The 21614-nt window shown below is 40.0% G+C and overlaps 2 protein-coding genes across 2 annotated transcripts; both read right to left on the bottom strand.

The window, feature by feature from the left end:
• Positions 1-18538: 18538 nt before the first annotated feature.
• LOC133812694 (lipoxygenase 2, chloroplastic-like) lies at positions 18539-18964 on the bottom strand. The gene has a single exon (XM_062246491.1). It carries the CDS (start codon positions 18905-18907, stop codon positions 18554-18556), a length of 354 nt encoding a protein of 117 aa, XP_062102475.1. The 5' UTR covers positions 18908-18964; the 3' UTR covers positions 18539-18553.
• An 833-nt stretch (positions 18965-19797) lies between these two features.
• On the bottom strand, positions 19798-21388 carry LOC133812693 (peroxidase 72-like). The gene is made up of 4 exons (XM_062246490.1): positions 21046-21388; positions 20766-20957; positions 20511-20676; positions 19798-20420 (listed from the first exon to the last, which is right to left on the bottom strand). The coding sequence occupies exons 1-4, from the start codon at positions 21271-21273 to the stop codon at positions 20005-20007; spliced, it is 1002 nt and encodes a 333-aa protein (XP_062102474.1). The 5' UTR covers positions 21274-21388; the 3' UTR covers positions 19798-20004.
• Positions 21389-21614: the final 226 nt, after the last annotated feature.

The following is a 21614-nucleotide window of genomic DNA, read 5'->3' as shown; positions in this document are numbered from 1 at the left end:
ATCAAATCAAGATCAGTGATTGAGTGACCAGCAATAGCTAAAGAATCACATATGGATTTGATCTTATCAACATAGTCTGAGATGCTGAGATTACCTTTATGAATGTTGGAAAGTTGACCCTTGAGTTGAAGTAATCTCGCTTTGGACTGACTGGAGAATTTCTGTTCGAGTGCTTTCCAGACAACATAAGATGAATTGTAGCTGGAGACAGTGCCAAGAACACCTTCGGACATCGATGATCGAATCCAAGACAGAAGGAGTTGATCCTTACGTTGCCATTGGAGGAAAGCAGGATTGTTCTCACCATTGACGAGCTTGGGTGGAGGACTGATATCACTGAACAGAATCTCATCAAGATCGTGACCAATTACGGTGGGAACAACTTGAGATTTCCAGGCCAGAAAATTAGCTCGATCGAGCTTGATTGTGAGAGAGGAAGACAAAGAATTGGAAAAAGGATTCCATTGTGGAAACGCAGAGGCTTGCGGTGGAACAGGTTGTGTCTGAGGCCGAGGATCGGTGACCCCAACTGGAGACGAGTTGTCGCCGGAAGAAGCCATGGACGTGAGTCAGAGTTGCTCGGATACCATTTAAGATTTCACGAAGAAATCAAGAAAACAAGAAGAAAAGAATTGAAGAACAAAGCCTCATAACAATGCTTGCTAATTACAGAGCATTGTGAGGTAGAAATTAGTATTTATATACATCAAGGCTCATACAAGTGTGAAGCAATCTGTTATTACAGTTACAAAGCAGAAAACTAAAATAACAAAATTGGAGCCTAAGCCAACTAATTTTCTAACTAACTAGCTGTTGGTTATCAATTTCTTAGTGATTCATATTCGGACTTTGTATATTTTTTGGCGAAACAATTAGCTTGTTGGTTGGAAATAGTCCACCCGCTTATGTTTCTTTATTTGTGTTTCATTTCACTTATAAAAAAAAGTTTAATAGTAAAATTTTTGTTTTTGAATTTTTTAAACACAAAAATGGAAATATTATTTTTATTTTTGTTTCTTTATTTTTAAAAAATAAAAATATGCTTGGTAACTATTTTTGTTTTTTGTTTTTAAAAACAAAAAATAAAAAATGTGTTTGATAACTTTTATTTTTATTTTTTATTTAACAATACAAAATGAGATGTTGATTTAAAGTTAAGAAAAAAAAACAAGAAACGAAAAGTCAAAAACTATTTAAAAAAATTTTGATTTAGAAAAAAATTATATTTTCAAAATTTAATGAATTTTAATTAAAAATTTTAAAAATAATAAATAAAAATAGAGTTATTATACACTATTTTATGTTTAATTATCAAAATTTTAATTAATTAAAAAAATTATTTTTTTAAATGTTAACAAACGACACCTTTATATTAACTCTTTAATTAATTTTTTTACTTCCTTTCAAGATAAATAAATAAACGTTTACAATATAACTTTTTTAAAGTAAATGGTCTCGGAAATGTGTATAGTGAATTAAATGGTTGAAGTTAATGATTGAACAAAAAAATAAAATAAAATAAAGAGTATTATTGTGGCAACTATGGCAGTACTATTTGATGGGACATACAATAGTCGGTTAAATTTAATAATCTAATATAAAATTTAGCAAAATGTCACGACATTAGATAATAGGCACCATATGTATCCATAGCCATATTATAAAACAAATACTTTATTAAAAATTTGGATATAAAAATAAAAGTTTCTAAGTTGTGGATAAAAAGTGAAAGGGAGTTCCTTCTTATAGGTAATTTCCACGAATTTGATAGTGTTATATCTTACTTATTGAACATTGGGATATGATTTGATACCTTATAAAAGTGGTTGTGTTTTTATTTTTTGTGTTTCTTTCAAGATGACAAGAATCATGAGATTTTATCTAAAAATCAATTAGTAATTAGTAGAATTACATATGTTCTTATTAATGATTCAATATTCTTACACTTATTCCATGTGAGACATCATAGTCTAATATCTCTCTCAAGATGGTGGGGGCACTTTTTGTTAGCTCGCTTATTTATTTATTTTTTATCTCAAATATCTTTTCGTACTATGCAGATCTCGTGCGGCTTGGCTCGCTCTTTGAATCGGTGTTGATTGAATGCCCGCTAAGGAATTGACTCTTAATAACATGACAAAAATCATGAGGCACCATCTAAAAATCAATTAGTAATTAGTAAAGTTACATATATTCTTATTAATTGTTCAATATTCTTACATTTATTCCATGAAGGAGACCATAGTCTAATACAAGAAAAAAATTTTATTCAACTTTACATTTTGGCCTATATATGCATATACCCTTTTAATTTTCAATTCCTCCCAACCAAAAAACATGGTAATAAATTATAGGTGGTATTCGTTGTGTGTCGGGACAGAGGGAAAAAAACAATTCTACAACAAGATAAAGAAGAATATTGATTAGGTTAATCTTAAAAAAAAAACATTAAAAAATAGTAACTATAAATTAAAAAAATCTTGGTGGGGTAGGAGAGCTACTAAGTACTCCTTTTTAGGCTCTATTTCTTCAATTGCAAGAGAGTATATCTTCATTTGCAAGAGAAAGATTAAGAGAATATTAATTAGCATCTTTTCATTGTTCACACTTATCATTGGGTTTTGATAATCATGCTTAAATCGTTTGATTGACTTAATCATTTTTTTAAATGCAAACAAGTTTCACGACAAAATTAACATCTAATTAATTATCATTTCCATGCAACACGTAGTAGAAACACTTGTATAATATAATCTCAATCTTTGGCATATCAACTCGAAAGGTTAAAATAAAATTTAGTCAAATAATTTACACTAAATTGTTAATTTAATTCAGGACATATATATATATATATAGGATGCCGCCCTTAGCTTTTCAGGGGTCTTAAGCAAATTTTTTAAATGGGGGTATTTTTTATTTTTGAAAATCAACCTTTTAAATAGGGTTTATATTTTTTAAATTATGAGTTTTGTCTCGTTACCGGGTTATCTTGTGTTTTGACAAATTATTTTTTAGATTCTGTGTTTTCTAAAATAGTTCAAATAGACCACTAAACCTGATTTTGATCAAAAAAATTTGAACTAAAATCACAAATAATTCATCAAACTAACAACTAAGAACAAAAATACAGTCATTCTGCCTAAGAACTGTGTTGTTATATTCAATTTTTTGTTCATCAAAATCAGGTTTAGGTGCATATTTGAATCATTTTACAAAACACAGGGTCCAAAAAATAATTTGTCAAAACACATGGTCCAAACAGGAAATGAGGCAAAACACAGGGTCTAAAAATGTATAAACACTTTCAAATATTAGATAAATTGTTGAAAGATAATAAAATACACTAACATTTTATAGAGTAAAATTATATATCTCTTCTATATAACGGAAATTCTTATTTTTTTGTTTTGTTAACTTTAACGGAATATTCTAAATACTTAACAGAATATACTTTTAAAATTAACTAAAATTAGGTATTTATTGATTATATTAATATAAATTCAAATATTATAAAATATCATTATTATATTAATATTTAATATAAGACTACATATATATCATGATTACTAGATATAAGCAGCGTGCAATATTCACGTTTACTTAGTTTTATTTATAAAATTTATTAATTTGAGAGTGACAACAAGAGATTATATATTATATGTTTAATATAATATTAAATATTATACGTGGATTTTAAATTTAAGTTTCTTGCTAGTTTTTTTAAAAAAAAAGCTTTGTTCCTAATTCACATTAGATTATATTATTTAATAAAAATAATTAATAAATTTTATAAATAAAATTAAGTAAATATGCATATTACATGTTGCTTGTATCTAGTATTATTATAATAATGATATTTTATAACATTTGAATTTATATTAATATAATTAATAAATATCTAATGATATTTTATAATATTTAAATTTATATTAATATAATTAATAAATATTTAATTTTAATTGATTTTAAAAGGAGATGTTTACAAAAATATATATAGTTTTTAAATCTATGGAAAAAAAAAATAATTGTACAAAATATGGTAAATAAATTACCATAAACTTAATTCTCTTATTTTCTCTTCTCTCCTCACGATCTCTCTCTCTTCTTCTCATTTCTTTCTTTCTCCTCCCTCATTTCTTATTTTCTTTCTCACGATCTCTCCTCAGATTTCTTCCGGCGATGCTACCTCCGTTGCTGCCTCCGACGACGACGAACTGGTTTTTCTTCTTCTTCTTCTTCTTCTTCTTCTTCTTCTTATTCGGTCTTTCTTATTCTTCTTTTTCTTTCTTCAAATCTAGTTTTATTCTTTCTCTTCTTTTTCACATCTAATTTTGAACTTCATATTTAATTTTTCTGGGTTTTTTTTTTCTAAATCTGTTTAAGTAACCAGGTACTTGACTTCATATTTGATTTTTCTGGGTTTTTTTTCTTCTAAATTTGTTTAAGTAACCAGGTACTTGACTTCATATTTGATTTGATTTAAGAAATGTACTTAAGAAAAGTTGACTGCTATTATTTAATGTAGACTAGGGTAGTATAAGAAGCTAGGTAGTTGAATATTTTAGAGTGTTAAAAGCTTGGGTTAGCTGATTAGTTTTTTTGGTTGAAAAGGGCAAAAGTTGTCAAAAGGTTCTTCCCTGTGATGTTTAGATCAATTGGATATAGATTTAGCAGTCAAACGTTCATCAAATAAGGTTCTAACATAAATATTTATGTATTTATTAATTATTTAAAGAAATAGAACTAGAACGTTTACTCAAAAAATGTATCCATAGGTTTACAAAAATTATTCAGAATACAAGTACAAGAAATAAAAAAACAAGCAAACAAAACTTTTGATTTTTCTTGGTTTTTTTTTCCAAATCTGTTTAAGTAACCAGGTACCATGACGCCTGATTAATTTTATTCATATATGATTTTGTTATACCCAGATTTCGAGCTATGTTAAATATGACCTCGAAATTTGGATTCGCAAACAAGTGGACTCACAAGGTTGGAAATATGCTCCACGATTAAATACCGAGCCTGCAGGACATAGACGACCTCGAATATGGTGACCTCGGAGTGTTCATGATCTCGAAAGGCAGCTCCGGGGAAGCATTCATCTTCAGGGATGACCTCGAATCAGGGGTCCCGAGCTCGACGCACATACGATCTCGAAAGCCATGTGACCTCGGGAGATGTCTCTAGCTCGGGAGCTGACGAGAAACCTGGGAAGCTAAGGCCTTGGAGATATATGATAACCACCTTGAATATCTATAAGTGTTGTAAATACAAGATGTAATCCTCATTTATTACTGTAAATCCCCTAGAATAGTAGGATATTATTTGGTCAGTTATACGTCCCCTGGTCTTCAGGGGACGTTTCCTTTTATATCTGATTATAGGCATTTAAAGCCATTGATTTTATTCACAAAAAAGAGTAACTACCCAAAATATGTGGGATAGTATTCTTCGATCTTCTCTATAAATAGAGAGGCCATGCACCATTGTAAAGGACCGAAAATTATGAACCTTGAGAGAAAACTCTGGAGAATTCATTCCTGAAGAATTCCCAGAGATAATCTTGAGTTTAATAACAGAGACTCGTGGACTAGGCAGATTTAACTGCTGAACCACGTAAAAATCGTGTGTTTGAGTTGTCTTATTTCAATTGGCCATCTTCAGTTATTATTTATGTGCTCTTCTTTCATTGTTTGACGAAAAACGGCGTCAACAGTTTGGTGCTTTCATTGAGAGCCTTAAGCATTCATCCTTGAGAAAATCATGGCCACAAACAATCAGAACACCCCTGAGGAAAATTACCCAAGACGTCCTGGAAAACAACCAATGGAGAACCCGGATGTTGAAGAGAGAAGTGGGTCCTCTGATTCCCGGGGACCACCTCCTCCACCAAGAGATGAGGATATGTACTACAATCCTGAGCGGTACGTTCCTATTGTGGAACTTGAAAACCGACAACTAAAGCAGCTATTGGCAGAAGCCAACAAATGGAATGAGGAGTTGACAAGGATAGCCGCAGAGGCGCAGGTGGCTCAGCCCCCGCCTCGGCGCGAAAACCAAGTCCCTCCTCCAAGGGACGTACATGTTCCTCCCCGGAGGCCCCGCGGGCGTCCACGAAAGGATGCTGCCACAAGGAGGCCGACTCAACCTCCGGCACCAGCAGAGCCATCCGTTCCACCTAGGCCCCAGAGGAGTACTCGAGCTCGGGCCCCGGCTAACCCGCCTGTGGAAATGCCTGCAGGAGCTGAGAATAACCGAACCCCTGCAGAGGCTCGGACTCAGGTACCTGGGAGCGCACCGAATGCGACTGACCCATCTCGGGCAAATTCTGGACCCTCTAGGCCGCGACAAGGGTGGCAGCCACCGTCGCCTATACGGCTCCCTCTGTCACCCATAAGATATCCTTTGCCTTCACACAGAAATGCTCAACCTGTTTGAGATCAGGATCAAGGGCATGCGGGGGAAAGACAAGGAAACAGAGAGACTTTCCAGGAGCGGAGAGGCGCTCCATCTGAGAGAAGTCAGACGTCTCGGTCTCGCACTGCGGAGACGAGGCAACGTGGAAAGAATCCATCGCGAAATACCGAGCAATGAGTTTCACCAGTGATGAGTCCGGAGAGACCAGGTCCGTCAGTAAACATGACCGAGGTCGTAAGAATACTGGAAGTCGCAAGAATCGTCCCGACCTGCGAAATCATCTGAATCAGAGTCGGGGGAATGGAGATCAAACAAATCCAGACCTGAGGGATCGCTTGAATAAACGTAGAGATCCCTTGCAGAGACGCGAGCCTGGAATCACTATCAATGACAGTCAATTCCAGACAGCACCTCCTACTGACCCAGTCCAAGAAAGAATCGATCAGCTCGAAAGAGCCTTTAGGCTTTTAAAGAATGAACGAGGAAATGGTCGATATGAGGACTCTGATGAGGAGCTCGAGCCGTTTGCTCCCCATATTTCTGACACTCAATTTCCTCAAGGGTTTCGGATTCCTCACGTCCCTACGTTTGAAGGAAAGACCGACCCGTGTAGTCACCTGAGCACGTTCAACACTATCATGAGAGCCAGTAACGTGGGTTACGAGCTCAGGTGCATGTTGTTTCCAACATCATTGGCAGGACCTGCCAAAAGTTGGTTCGAAAAGTATAAGAGACACTCAATAACCTCATGAGAGCAGTTGTCTAAAGACTTTAAGAAGCAGTTCAGAGCAATGGTAGGGGTCAGACCAGAAGCGTCCACCTTAACTAACGTCCGGCAGCAACCGGGCGAAACATTGAAGAGTTACTTAACAAGATTTAATCTGGAAGTAGCCCGAGCTCGGGATGTGGATGACAGTGGACACCTCATGGCTATCCGAGCTGGCGTATTACCGGGAAGTGCCCTTTGGGACGACATGCAAGGGAAACCGGTAAGGTCAATAACCGAGTTTAACAGACGAGCGCAGAGGTTTGTCAATGTAGAGGAAGCGAGGTCGACGCTCAAAGCGACCTCCCAGTCCGAAACTACAACGATAAACATCAACTCTGCCTCAACCTCGGCGGACCCAGCGGCACCAAAGCCTGCCTCGGAGAACCCCTCCAAGAGGAAAAAGAATGAAGGAAGTAACCCCGAAGCTGAGGGAGGAAAGAAAAAGAAAGGGGAGAGGTATTTCTCCGTGTATAAGGTATACACCGAGCTCAATGAGTCTCGGGAGAGCATATACCTGGCTAATGAGAACCAGGTCCCCTTTAGGCGCCCTGACCCGATGAGAAATCAAAAATCCAAGAGGGATTCCAGTAAATATTGTCGGTTCCACAGAGACACCGGACATACAACCGATGAATGTCGACAACTGAAGGACGAGATCGAAGGGTTGATCTCGAGAGGTTACTTCCGGCAGTATGTCAAAAACCAGAGTACTGGACAGACGGTCGCGGGCCAGAGAGTAGCCGCGCCTCCGACGACACAAAATAATAACTCCCGATCTCGGGAGGAAGACAGGCCCCCGCCGATTGATGGAGAGGATGTAATAACCATCTCGGGAGGGCCTCATCTCGCGGGAGGAGGCAGGAATTCCTAAAGGAGATATGTTAACGAGTTAAAGACAGGGGACGGGTCTCCTTATGAACCCGAACCTAGGGCACCAAAAAGCCAGAGGATTGAAACACAGCCAATAACATTCACCGAGGAAGAGGCCTCTCATGTTCAGTTCCCTCATCATGATCCACTGGTCATTACTCTTCAGCTGGCCAATAAAAGGGTTCAGCGAGTTCTCATAAATAATGGGAGCTCAGTCAACATCCTTTACAAAGCAACCCTAGAGAAGATGGGACTCTCCCTTCGCGACCTGAAAGCGTGTGCAACTACTCTGTACAACTTTTCAGGAGAAGGAACTGCCTGTATGGGATCCATTGAGCTCCCCGTGACCTTGGGAGACTATCCAGTCTCGGTGACCAAGATAATGGAGTTCGTGGTAGTAGACTTACCATCCGCCTACAATGTGCTTCTTAGGAGACCTGCCCTGGTCGGGTTGGGGGCAGTTTCATCAGTATGGCATCTATCCCTTAAGTTTCCGACCCCCAGCGGAGTCGGGACATTAAAAGGAGACCAGTTGGCAGGGAGAGAATGCTATAGCATCTCCTTGAGGGGAAAGAAACAAATGAACGCTCAAGCACTCGTTATCATACAAAACAAAGACGGAACAGTTTTAGAAATTGACGAGGAGATTGATCTGAGGATTGAGGAGAAAACTGACCTCGAACCTTTAGAGGAGCTCGAAGAAATTCAGCTCGAAGAAACTGATACCTCGAAGAAAGTGAAGGTCGGAAAACACCTCCAAGATGAGGCAAAATAGCAATTAATTTGCTTTCTGAAGAAAAACCAGGATGTCTTCGCGCGGTCGCACTCAGACATGGTAGAAATAAGCCCGAATGTAGCAAGCCACGCTCTAAACATAGACAAAAGCTTTCCCCCAAAGCAACAAAAGCAAAGACAGCTGGACGAAAACAGAAAGAAAGCGCTGAAGGAGGAGGTTGACAGGTTAAAGGCAAACCATTTCATTAGGGACGCCTTTTACCCTGACTGGGTAGCCAATCCAGTTTTGGTCCCGAAGCCCAATGGGACGTGGCAAACCTGTATTGACTACTCAGACCTCAACAAAGCCTGCCCAAAAGATTGTTTTCCTTTGCCAAGGATTGACCAGCTCGTGGATGCCACGGCGGGGCATGGCCTGATGTCGTTCATGGATGCCTATTCTGGATATAACCAGATTCCCATGCATGCCCCCGACCAAGAACATACGAGCTTCATCACGGATAAAGGGCTTTACTGCTACAATGTCATGCCATTCGGGCTCAAGAATGTTGGAGCCACATACCAACGGCTCGTAAACATGATGTTTTCCGAACAAATAGGGAACAACATGGAGGTTTATGTTGACGACATGCTTGTCAAGTCTCAACTTAACAAGAACCATGTTGATGACCTCAAAGAATGCTTCGGCGTGCTCAGGAAGTACAACATGAAGCTAAATCCTCAAAAGTGCACTTTCGGGGTATCTTCAGGAAAATTTCTGGGCTTTATTGTGAACTCTCGTGGAATCGAGGCTAACCCCGACAAGATCAAAGCCCTGATTGACATGCCCTCACCTCGAAGGTACAAAGATGTCCAAAGTCTGACTGGCAGGATGGCAGCCCTAAGCAGATTCATCTCGAAATCTACAGATCGTGGTCTTCCATTTTTCAACTTACTGAGAGGAGGTAAGAAGTTTGAATGGACAGAGGAATGCGAGCTGGCCTTTCAGGAGCTCAAAAAGCACCTTGCAGAGCCGCCTATCCTGTCAAAACCTGAAATGGGGGAAATACTGTACCTATACCTTTCAACTACCGAACACGCGATAAGTGCGGTGCTCGTTCGAGAAGAAGAGAGGGTGCAAAGACCCGTTTATTACATCAGTAAAAGATTACTGGGGGCAGAATCAAGATATCCAATGATGGAGAAACTCGCGCTCAGTCTAATTCATTCATCCCGTAAGCTCCGCCCCTACTTTCAGGCACATCCTATCCATGTACTGACTGATCAACCACTTAGGCAAGTCCTGTCTAAGCCAGAAGCTTCAGGTCGACTTCTTAAATAGGCTGTTGAGCTCGGACAGTTCGAGATCACCTACCACCCAAGAACGACCATTAAGGCACAGGCATTGGCGGACTTTATAGTGGAATGTACTGGTATAGCCGACGACAAGGTAATAACCACGGCCCACGAGCTGTGGAAACTTTACGTCGACGACTCGTCAAATGAAAATGGAACGGGGGCAGGGGTCATTTTAGTTACCCCCGCGGGAAGCAGATTTCATTCTGCCCTAAGATTTGACTTCAAAGCGTCGAATAATGAGGCCGAATACGAGGCTTTGCTCGCGGGACTTCGTATAGCTAAGGAGCTCAAAGCTAAAGCTATACATTGCTACAGTGACTCCCAGCTCGTGGTTAATCAAATCTTGGGTGAATATCAGGCTCGCGGCACGAGAATGGCAGCTTATTTGGAGAAGGCAAAATCCGCGTTAGAGTGTTTCGAATTCTATACAATCGAACAGGTTCCCCGCGAGCAGAACTCGAATGCAGATGCCTTAGCTCGACTCGCCACGTCCACCGAAAACGAAGAGCTGAATGTTGTGCCCGTAGAACACCTATCAGCACCTAGCATTAACGAGCCAGAAGAGGAAGATGTGTGTATGATCGAAACAGAGCCGACCTGGATGACCCCCATAGTTGATTATCTCGAAAATGGAGTTCTTCCAAAAGATCGGAGCCAAGCTCGAAAGTTGATGTATCAACTTCCCCGTTACACAATTTTGGATGGAAGGCTATACCGAAGGGGATATTCCATGCCGTTACTCAGGTGCGTAACCCCTCCCGAAGCTAAGAAAATCATTGAAGAAATTCATGAAGGGTTCTGCGGAGATCACACCGGGGGGCATAGCCTATCCAAGAAGATAATACGCCAGGGATATTTCTGGCCAACCATTAAAGCGGATTCTTTCGAGTATGTGAAGAAGTGCGACAAATGCCAGAGATTCGCCACGATACCCCGAGCCCCACCATCCGAGCTGACCATGTTGACATCCCCATGGCCTTTTACGGTATGGGGCATCGACCTCATAGGCTCTCTCCCGATTGGCAAAGGCGGAGTGAAATATGTTGTAGTCGCCATGGATTACTTCACAAAATGGACGGAGGCTGAACCGTTGGCAACTATAACCTCAAAGAAGATCCTTGATTTCGTTGTACAGAGCATCGTGTGCCGATACAGAGTACCGAGGAAGATCGTATCCGACAACGGAACCCAGTTCGATTGCGACCTATTCACCAACTTTTGTGAAAAGAACGGTATAATAAAGAGTTTTTCATCAGTGGCTCATCCTCAAGCGAATGGCCAGGTCGAAGCTGTGAACAAAACTCTCAAGAGTTTTTTAAAGAAAAAGTTGGAGGAAGCAAAGGGGCGGTGGCCCGAAGAATTGCCCTGAGTCCTCTGGGGATACAGGACAACGGCTCGAACCTCGACAGGACATACCCCGTTCTCTCTAGCATACGGCTGCAAGGCAATGTTGCCCATAGAAGTCGAAATCCCAACGATCTGAACTCAGATTTACGACCAAAGTTCAAACCATACTCAGCTCGAGGAAACCTTAGACTTGATTGAAGAAAAAAGAGAAGAGGCTCAGCTGAGAAATGCTGCCTACCAGCAACGAACTACCAGATATTTCAACAAGAGGGTTCGAGATCGAAAATTTGGAATGGGAGATCTGGTGTTAAGACGCGTATTCTTGGCAACTCGAGATCCGGCAGCTGGAGTGCTCGGGCTGAACTAGGAAGGACCATACCAGATAGAGTCAGTCATCCGACTTGGTGTGTACAAACTTGCGAGATTGGACGGAGCCTAGTACCGCGAGCATGGAATGGCGAACACCTTAGACCTTACTATCAGTAGTGTAGGAAAAGTGTTGCCTATAACCATGAGTTTCTATTTGTATTAGCTTATTTGTTTTTGAATGTCATCAAATAAAAGATCCATTTCGTTCAAATATGTTATTTCTTTTTATTTTTGCAATCTCTCTTAATTTAATAACCTATGGTCACACTCATAGGATATTAAGGGGGCATCATTGGTACATATACCATCAGCTTAAAAAATAAAAAATAACATATACAAAAAATATAAAGTATTTGGATGTAACCAAATACGCGAGCCTAGATAGTTCGGATATAACCGAAATTATCAATTATCAAAAACATATAAAGTATTTGGATGTAACCAAATACGCGAGCCTAGATAGTTCGGATATAACCGAATTATCAAAAACATATAAAGTATTTGGATGTAACCAAATACGCGAGCTTAGATAGTTCGGACATAACCGAATTATCAAAAATATATAAAGTATTTGGATGTAACCAAATACGCGAGCCTAGATAGTTCGGATATAACCGAATTATCAAAAACATATAAAGTATTTGGATGTAACCAAATACGCGAGCTGAGAAAGTTCGGACATAACCGAATTATCAAAAACCGAAAACGTTTGGAGTTAACCAGATGTGCAAACTAAACAGGTTTGGAACAAACCAGTCAAAAGAAAGAAAAAAAACTAATCGATGGTAAGTAGGAACCTAAACCTATTTCAAAATCGAGGCTGGAATATCTTAAAGAAAATAGTTTCGAACTCTTAACCTTGGAGCAAAAACCGAGGATGAGAAAAAGTGACTAAGCAAAAAAGATATAACCAAATCATCCACATTGCATACCATATAAGTACTTTTGGGTTCATGGTTGAAGTAATATCCGACTTTGAAGAATAACGAGGTCGGAAGCGGATAATTTGAACAAACTGTGCATGAATGCATTGAGCTTCGAACCTAAATCCATGATATGTTTGTATGACTAAATAAACATAACTGATTCATCAATATAAAATGTGCCAAATATTTCGAGCCAAGAAATGTAAAGCATGTATAAGTAATATTTAAAGAAATTGTATCAGCCCCGAGGGCATAAATTAAAATAATTACAGAAATAAGGGGACGCAGCCCCAATAAATGGTTCCCCCGAGATCAGAGTCAAGGAAGAGGAGTCTCCTTGGCCTTCTCAGCATCTACAGCACCGGATTCCTCAGGACGAATAGCATGGCTATCCTCCTGGGCTCCCTCCGAAACGGCGTCCCGAGCAGCTTTTTCCTTCTCGAGCTGATCAGCCTTCTCCTTCTCGAGCTGCTCAGCCTCTTCCTTCTCGAGCCGAGCATTCCACCTTTCAAGAAGCGGCGCCTCGTGAGGACCTAAGAAGCTGGTGTCCAGATCTTCATTGTAGGCCCACATTCGGTACATAGCAGAGTCAACCGCTTGATCCTTCTTCTCTTTGTATTCAGCAAGGAGGCGAGCTTTTTCATCCTCCATGATGTCGAAGGTGGCAGCCTTTTCCTCTTCAAGCTTCTTGTTGGTCTCCTGAAGCTGGGTGACCTCCTTCTTATGCTCCTCAAGCTCAGCTTTCAGCTTTCCAAGCTTGGTGGCCATGTCCTCACGTTCCTTGGCTCCTGCCTCAAGTTTCGCATTCGCTGCCTTTAGATCATCGCATGCTTTGAGCTGGAGATCCTTCGCCTCCTGAGCATGAGACTTGCTCGAGTGGATCTCATTGTTCAGTTTATAGTTGAGCTGGGCAGTGAAGGCAAGAGCCTAAAAAAGGAAGAAACCACCATTAGCCCCAGGTCAGTGTGATTATAAGCAGAAAAGGAAGGACTATAGAAGGATACTCACCGCGGCAGTATGCTCGATACTCTTCTCGTAGAGAACAGTGCAGTCTCGGGTGTCATTTAAGCACTTCCATTGGGGAGCTTCGAGACTGCCATAGCTCTGGCCAAACCGGGACATAACATCCGAGACCAGCGTAGATCCGTGGGACCCAGCGGCATTATCGACCACATATGCATCCATGTGGGTGGAAATTGATAGCTTCTGAGCTCGAGAAGCAGAAGGTCGTCTAGAAGGCGAACCTAAGGATGACTGACCTACCACAGGAGGTTGGGACTCAGCCATAATGGAGGGACCAACCAGCGAAGTCGGCGCCCCAGCAGAGGCGACGACCTGCGAGGACGGCGCCGTTGTGGAAGCGCTGGCCTGGGAAGTCGCCGCAGCGATGGAGCTCGAAACCGGCGGAGCAAGGGGAGGTGTTTTCTTGGACCTCTTGGGGCCCTTGCCCGGCTGGTCAGTCTTAAACGACCCCGCTCTGGGACGTTTGCTCCTCTTGGCGCCAGCACCATCGATGATGTTATCCAAGTCGGAGTCCATCTTGCCTGCACGAGTCACAACACAGAATGAGTTAATAAAAGAGAAGCAAACAAGTTTTTTCAGTATCACAGACATATAAAGTGATGATAGAAGAAACCTAATTGGAACTCTCCCCCGAGCTCGAACTTGGGGACCATGAAATTCCCCCGTCTTCGGAGGAGGCGGGGGGAGTGCCTTCCCTATATGTGGGCGATAACCTCGAAAGGTCCCTATAATCGTTGGTCCCATACTGAACAGCTATCCCGTTCCACACCTCGTCCGTGGTGTACATGGTGTCGTATTTCCCGAGCCCACTATCAAATCTATGGACACAGTCATCTACCCAACTCCATATGTAGAAGTGGTATCTATCCTGTGGGCACAAGACTAACCTTTGGGCCTGTATTTTAGTAAGGTGGGGGACCACATTCTCAAGGTAGGGAGGACTTTACCTTCATCCGAATCCGAGCTCGAGGCTTCATCATTAGCCTCATTCCCCGACTGCGGACTTCTCAGGCGAAGTGGAAGTGGTGGCCTCGTTTCTCTCCTCGGAGGAAGGGCGCCTGTGGGCAGGGGCACCTGCTCCCAGTGTTCATATTTTTTGTTGGACTAGTCAAAGGTGGACTGGCCCTCTCCCAAAATTCCACACTTTCGGAGCCTAACCTCGTGTAAAAGGTATAATAGAGACCTCTTGCCATGTGGGAGTTGGAGCAGAGTCTCTCTATGCTCCTTCATTGTATCGTCAGGAGTGGGACGCTGAAAATTGGTTGAAAGATAACATATTTCTACTAAGTACGGATCTAAGAGCTAAAATCTCGAGCATAGAAATAAAGATAACAAGAATACTTACGAATCCGCCTGAACGAATAGTGTCGAGACGGGGACAAGCCATCCGTCCAGAAGAAGGCCCTATTGAAATCAGGCGGATGATTGGGAAGATCTTCAAAGACCTTCTTCTCCTTGGGATAGCTCGAGAGGTAATAAAAGCCATCCCATCCCCAAGCTCGGGAGGGGTTACTTTTCAGAAAAAAGAGATACAAGATCTCTTGAGGCGAAGGTCCTTTCCACCCGATCTCGTGGTATAAGGACCTCAGGGCAGACAGTACCCTGTAAGAGTTGGTGTTGAGTTGGAACGGGGCCAACCCAACGAAATCCGTGAAGTCCTTGAAAAAAGACTTCAAGGGCAACAGAGCTCCTGCCCTCATGTGTTCCTGGCTCCAGGCCGAGTATTTCACACTGGCGTCGCGGCCCCCAGGGGCGAAGCAGCTTCGTTCATGGTCGACTGGAGCTCGACACTTCAAGGAGCCTGACAGGCTGAGGCCGTGGAAAGCCAGAATTTCAGTTATCTGACTTGTTGTGGTAACCGAGCTCCAATAATGCTCGGCCTCAAACATTTCTCTCCTCAGCTGCGAGGAAGAAGGTTCCCCCATTAGTGAAAATTTGAGCTCTCCTGGATGGTAGGCGACAGTAACCTTTGATACAGGATCGAGAGGAATCGGCCTAGGTCCTGAATAGGATTCCGGATAGAGGGCCTCCCGAAGAACTCTCCTCTTCCCCTCTATGACCTCGTCTATCTGGCGACGGTAGTGAGCTCGAATGTCCTCTTGCTCGCGCGCAAGATCGTATTCTCTTATCCGACGTTGATTCCGGGCGAACAGCGATTCTGGGCTCGGAGATTTTGGCTCGTAAGGGATTGCCAGCAACGACCCCCACCGTCTTTCCAGATTCTGTGACATCTAGCGAGAAAGAAAAAATGGTGAGGGCCATGCATGCAAGAGTTGCGAGCTCGAAGTTATGAGCTCGGGGGTTTAGGAGCAAAACAAGCTAAATATTAAGACCCTTATTAAAGAGTCAGGGCGTGCGTTCCACGAAAAAGAAAGGAGCGTGGATAATTTTTTGAAAATCCCGAAGATCAAGGGAAAAAAGAGTGGCGGTTAATCAGAAAAGGCATTCTTGGGTTTCGTGCATTTATCAAAGGCAAGGTTTTTTACCTGAAAACTTAGTGTACAAGAAACGTCGCCTAAAAATTTCAAAACCCAGAAAATAGGAACCTCACTCAAACATGAAAACTGGGTATGAACCAGTGATGTAAATCCAGTATGAAAGTCTAAAAAGCATGAGAGCATATCGGATCAAAACCTCCTATCATATTATGCTAAGGATGTAAACTAATATATACATATACAGCAAGAACAGTATGAACAAAAACTGACAAAATGGAAAACGAAGATTGCACACTTACACAATAATGGTGTTTGCAGAGAGATCATTGATTGAAGAAGAGGTTGCAAATAAGAACTCACGGACTCGAACAGACTAGGGTTTCTTTGTTTCTTTGGCCGAGAAAACATGCACAGAATAGAAACTTTATAAAATGGTCTCTGGTTTCGTTTTTCTTCTTTTCTTGCTTTTGGTGAACGAAGGTAAAAATGAAGATGAAGAGTGGGGTCTCGTATATATAGATGGAAAAAGGGGGATTAATCCGGGGCGTTGAATGGAATCCTTGCCAGATCGGACGGATGGGAATCAATGACAAGATGGCGCCGAAAAGGTGGCAAACGGATGATCGTGGGCGTGTTTCCAAGGTACTCAAGTACCAAAAATGAGCAATACCCAGCTGACGCGTGTCCATTTTCAAAAGTGTGACGGTACAGTTCTCAAAGAAAGTAGTTCAAAAGTTTCCTTCTCTTAGGATTCGAACAAATACTTTTGAGGGGGCAAGATGTTACACCCAGATTTCGAGCTATGTTAAATATGACCTCGAAATTTGGATTCGCAAACAAGTGGACTCACAAGGTTGGAAATATGCTCCACGATTAAATACCGAGCCTGCAGGACATAGACGACCTCGAATATGGTGACCTTGGAGTGTTCATGATCTCGAAAGGCAGCTCCGGGGAAGCATTCATCTTCAGGGATGACCTCGGATCAGGGGTCCCGAGCTCGACGCACATACGATCTCGAAAGCCATGTGACCTCGGGAGATGTCTCTAGCTCGGGAGCTGACGAGAAACCTGGGAAGCTAAGGCCTTGGAGATATATGATAACCACCTTGAATATCTATAAGTGTTGTAAATACGAGATGTAATCCTCATTTATTACTGTAAATCCCCTAGAATCGTAGAATATTATTTGGTCAGTTATACGTCCCCTGGTCTTCAGGGGACGTTTCCTTTTATATCTGATTATAGGCATTTAAAGCCATTAATTTTATTCACAAAAAGGAGTAACTACCCAAAATATGTGGGATAGTATTCTTCGATCTTCTCTATAAATAGAGAGGTCATGCACCATTGTAAAGGACCGAAAATTATGAACCTTGAGAGAAAACTCTGGAGAATTCATTCCTGAAAAATTCCCAGAGATAATCTTGAGTTTAATAACAGAGACTCGTGGACTAGGCAGATTTAACTGCTGAACCACGTAAAAATCGTGTGTTTGAGTTGTCTTATTTCAATTGGCCATCTTCAGTTATTGTTTATGTGCTCTTCTTTCATTGTTTGACGAAAAACGGCGTCAACAGATTTTTTTTAGACCTATGAGTAACTAGTTACGATAACGATTAATTTAGATTCTTTTGTTTAGATTTGATTTTGTTTTTACACTTGACTAAGTAACCAGGTACCATAGCAATTGGTTTTTTTTTTAGATTTGATTTTTTTTTCAAACCTCGCTGTAACCAGTTACGATTATGATTAGTTTAGATTTTCTGTTTGAATCTTATTTTTTTCCAAGTCTGGCTAAGTAATCATTTACCAATGCAACTGTCTTTTTTTTTTCATTTTTTTTCAGACCTAGTTGTAACCAGTTACTTTCAAGATCAATTTAGTTTATTTTTTTCATATCATTTTTTTTTCTTCCAAATCTCACTGAGTAACCAGTTACAATTCAGTTGATATTTTGATAATGGTACATTACTTAAAAAAATAAAAATTATTTTTATAGTTGTAACCAGTTACTATAACACCTCTTAAATAATAAAACTGATTTTTATAGTTGTATCCGGTTATCTCACATCATTAAAAAAAAAACAGACAGTGGCATACAATTATTATCACAAAAAAAATCAAAATTGTTTTGATGTGAATCTTGATGATGCCACGCCAGCAAACGATGACTGCAAAATCGGTTAACTTCTTCTTCTATAGAAATCTATGCATATATATATATGTATGTTACAGATTGAGCCCAGGAAATGTGAAGCTTATAACAAGAAAAATATGATAAAATAATCAAATCTATGAAAATAGATGATGAAAATTTAGGAATAATAACCGGCGTAAGCATAGTGTCCGAAGTTGACAGCTGCATGGTGAGTGGAGGCTGTCCATGGTATGTTGGTGACGATGTCTATGAGGTCTTGCTTCGTCTTTAGGTCCGGCCACCCGGGTGCGTCCTTCTTGTCAGCATGACCTACGGTTCTGATCTCAGTCCACCACGCTTGTAGCTCTTCGTCACGCTCTACCTCGTTTGAGCTAGCATAGTAATGGTTCATCACGTAGTCTGTGACCCATTGTTTGATAGAGCTCCATATGAGAAGACCATCGTTGGCATAAGGGTAATCTTCAATTATTAACCTTAGACCATGTTCACTATTCTTGTCCTCAACAGCCATTCCTCTACAAATAATGAGGCCAATATTATTGATTTGTTTCTTTATTTGTTTATATGATGTAAATAATAATAATAAGGTACATATACATATATTGATTAGGTCAGCTGGCAATGCTAGTAGGTCAAATCGCCATTGTTTGTCATAGATAACAGAGCTCAACTCCATAGAATATTTTCCTGGCGCAAATGCTGTTTCAATGACACCACCTGCATTAATCAAACTTTCTCGAGCAAGAGCATTAATCTCCATTGTGTATCTGAAATGTGGCTTCAACAATCTATGGATAGGATGCATAGCACTGAGCTGTAAAAGATAAATTTAGGAATAATAATAAACTATGAAAATAGATGATGAAAATAAATTTAGGAATATGTCTTAGTTTTTTCTTTCAAAGAATTATATAAAAAAATATTTTATGAAATATAAATGATAAAAATTAACACAAATAGATTAAAATTATTAAAATAATTTCAAAATATATCAAAAATAGATACTAAAAAAATAAAATATAAAATATGGTATACAAATAAAGTTTTACAGATATATGGAAAAAAAATTCCATAAAAATGTAAAAAAAAAAAATATGCCATAAAAAACTTTTAAAAAAAAAACTGCCATATTTATAAAAAAATCTCATATTTTGTGTAATTTCCTCTTTTAAAAGTATATTCTATTATATATTTGGAATATTTCGTTAAAGTTAACTAAACAAACTGTTAAAACAAAAAAAAAATTATGTTATTTACACTAGAAGAGATATTGATGATTTCAAAGTTAATTAGTCGTTATTTAAAATAATATTATAATGCTAGCTAATTCTTTCTATTTTTATATATTGATTATAAAAAAATAATTATAAAAATTCAACTAAGCTTAAAAAAATTGAATGCTAAAATGAAGTCTTTATATTTATTATCTCAAAAAGAAAATGGAGGTCTCCTTAAAGTTGGAGCACTCACAACAATAAATTATGTAAAAATATATTTCTTCAAGATATAAAGAAAAATGATCAAAGAACACTCCATCAGTAGTGTCTTCTGTAACTTAAAAAAACACAATAGATGTCATTTCATCAACTTCTCCACTTATATAGTGATTTAGTAACTGTTGATCCTTCTGCAATTCTTTCTGATCTCTCCCCTTGACCCAGTCAATGGAGAAATATTTCCCATCTTAACCATTGACTTGGCAAAGTGCTCAAAGAAGAGCTCATTGTTCTCAGCATACTGAATCACCAAGTTCTTGGAGGCTTCACTACTGGTCACAAGAACTTGATCAGAGCTCAAAAGACCCTTTGAGGCCAACAAGTTCTTGTAGTAGGTGTTGTCAAACTTGGTTGGGCTAACAAAGTCCAAGAAGAACAGGTTCTGGTCTGAGCCGGATCTCGGGCACCGGTTTCTCAGCTCTGCAGCATAGCTTGGGTGAAGGGTGTAGTCTGGTCTGCCATTGCCTGTTTGGTTGTAAAGTCTCTGCCTGAAGCTGGTGCAACGAGAATCTCCGATGGTGTGGCTTCCTGCAACATTGTTATTATAACTATGTTATGACCAACTAAGTAGAAAAAGACAGTTGAAAAAAGAGAATAAAAGTAGTGAACAAAGCGTACCAGAGAGAGCAACAAGATCAACCAAGTCAAGTCCTTTACGTTTGAACTTGGTGAGAATGGTTTGGAAAGTGTTGTTTGGAGCTGGGATATCGTTGTTTGAGCCACTTAAGCTTGCTCCTCTGGCATCTCTTCTTCCAAGAGGGACTTCCCAGTTGGGTCCACCACTCTGTAAAAATCATACCAAAGCCACTCACCTAGTCAATATTGGTTATGCCAAAACATTACAAGGTCACACAAGTTAGTGTCTTGACTTACGATAACAGTAGAATCTCTAGCAGCCAAAGCCAAAATATCAGCACAAGATACAGTGTTGGGACACTCCCTCTCAAGTGCAGCCTTAATCTCATCAAGTACTTCGAATCCTCTAGCTGAATTCTTGTTCGGGTTGGACCTTTTCTCGGTCACTATTTTCCCATTGCTGTCGAGCAACAAAGATGCATCACAGCCCTGAAAAAAAGTAGATGAAAGTATTTGAATAATTATAGTAATCATATAGTACTAGTAGCAAGGCTTTTGGTTCATTGATCATATTTACCTTAACAAAACAATCATGAAAGTGCAGCCTAAGCAAGGAAGCAGCCATGCGAGCCTCTCTAGCTACAGCCTTGGCTACAACTGACTTGACAATCTCCTGAGCTCTGGGGCATGAGTGGTCGTAAAACTGCGGGTACAGATAACCGCCTTGATACTTGTTACACAAGCAAAGTGGGGTAAAAGCAAGGAGAGAAAGAACTAAGAGGAAGCTCAAAGATTGCTGAGCCATAATGTTTGTTCTCTCAATCAAAACTCTCTAAGGACACAAAAGAAACACTTGGTATCTTTTTGTTTTTTGTAAGACGAGAGAAGAAGATCACAAGACTTGGTTTGATGGTATTGAAGGGAACCTTAAAGGGTATTTATAGGACTGAGTTTGTGGAATAAGTCTATGAAGATATATTAAAAAAAAAGAGAACAAAGCTGGAGTTGTTAGATAGCTAAGTTTAACTTTACACTAATATGGCATAACGATACAAAGTTAAAGCAGGTTGGAGTTGGTAGAAATTTCCATGCTTAAGGTGTACTAGTCCATAATGATGTCTAAACCAATGAAACAAACAATCTTTC

This window comes from Humulus lupulus, chromosome 1, assembly GCF_963169125.1.
Source record: "Humulus lupulus chromosome 1, drHumLupu1.1, whole genome shotgun sequence".
Taxonomy (NCBI): domain Eukaryota; kingdom Viridiplantae; phylum Streptophyta; class Magnoliopsida; order Rosales; family Cannabaceae; genus Humulus; species Humulus lupulus.
This window is presented reverse-complemented; position numbering and strand designations above follow the sequence as displayed.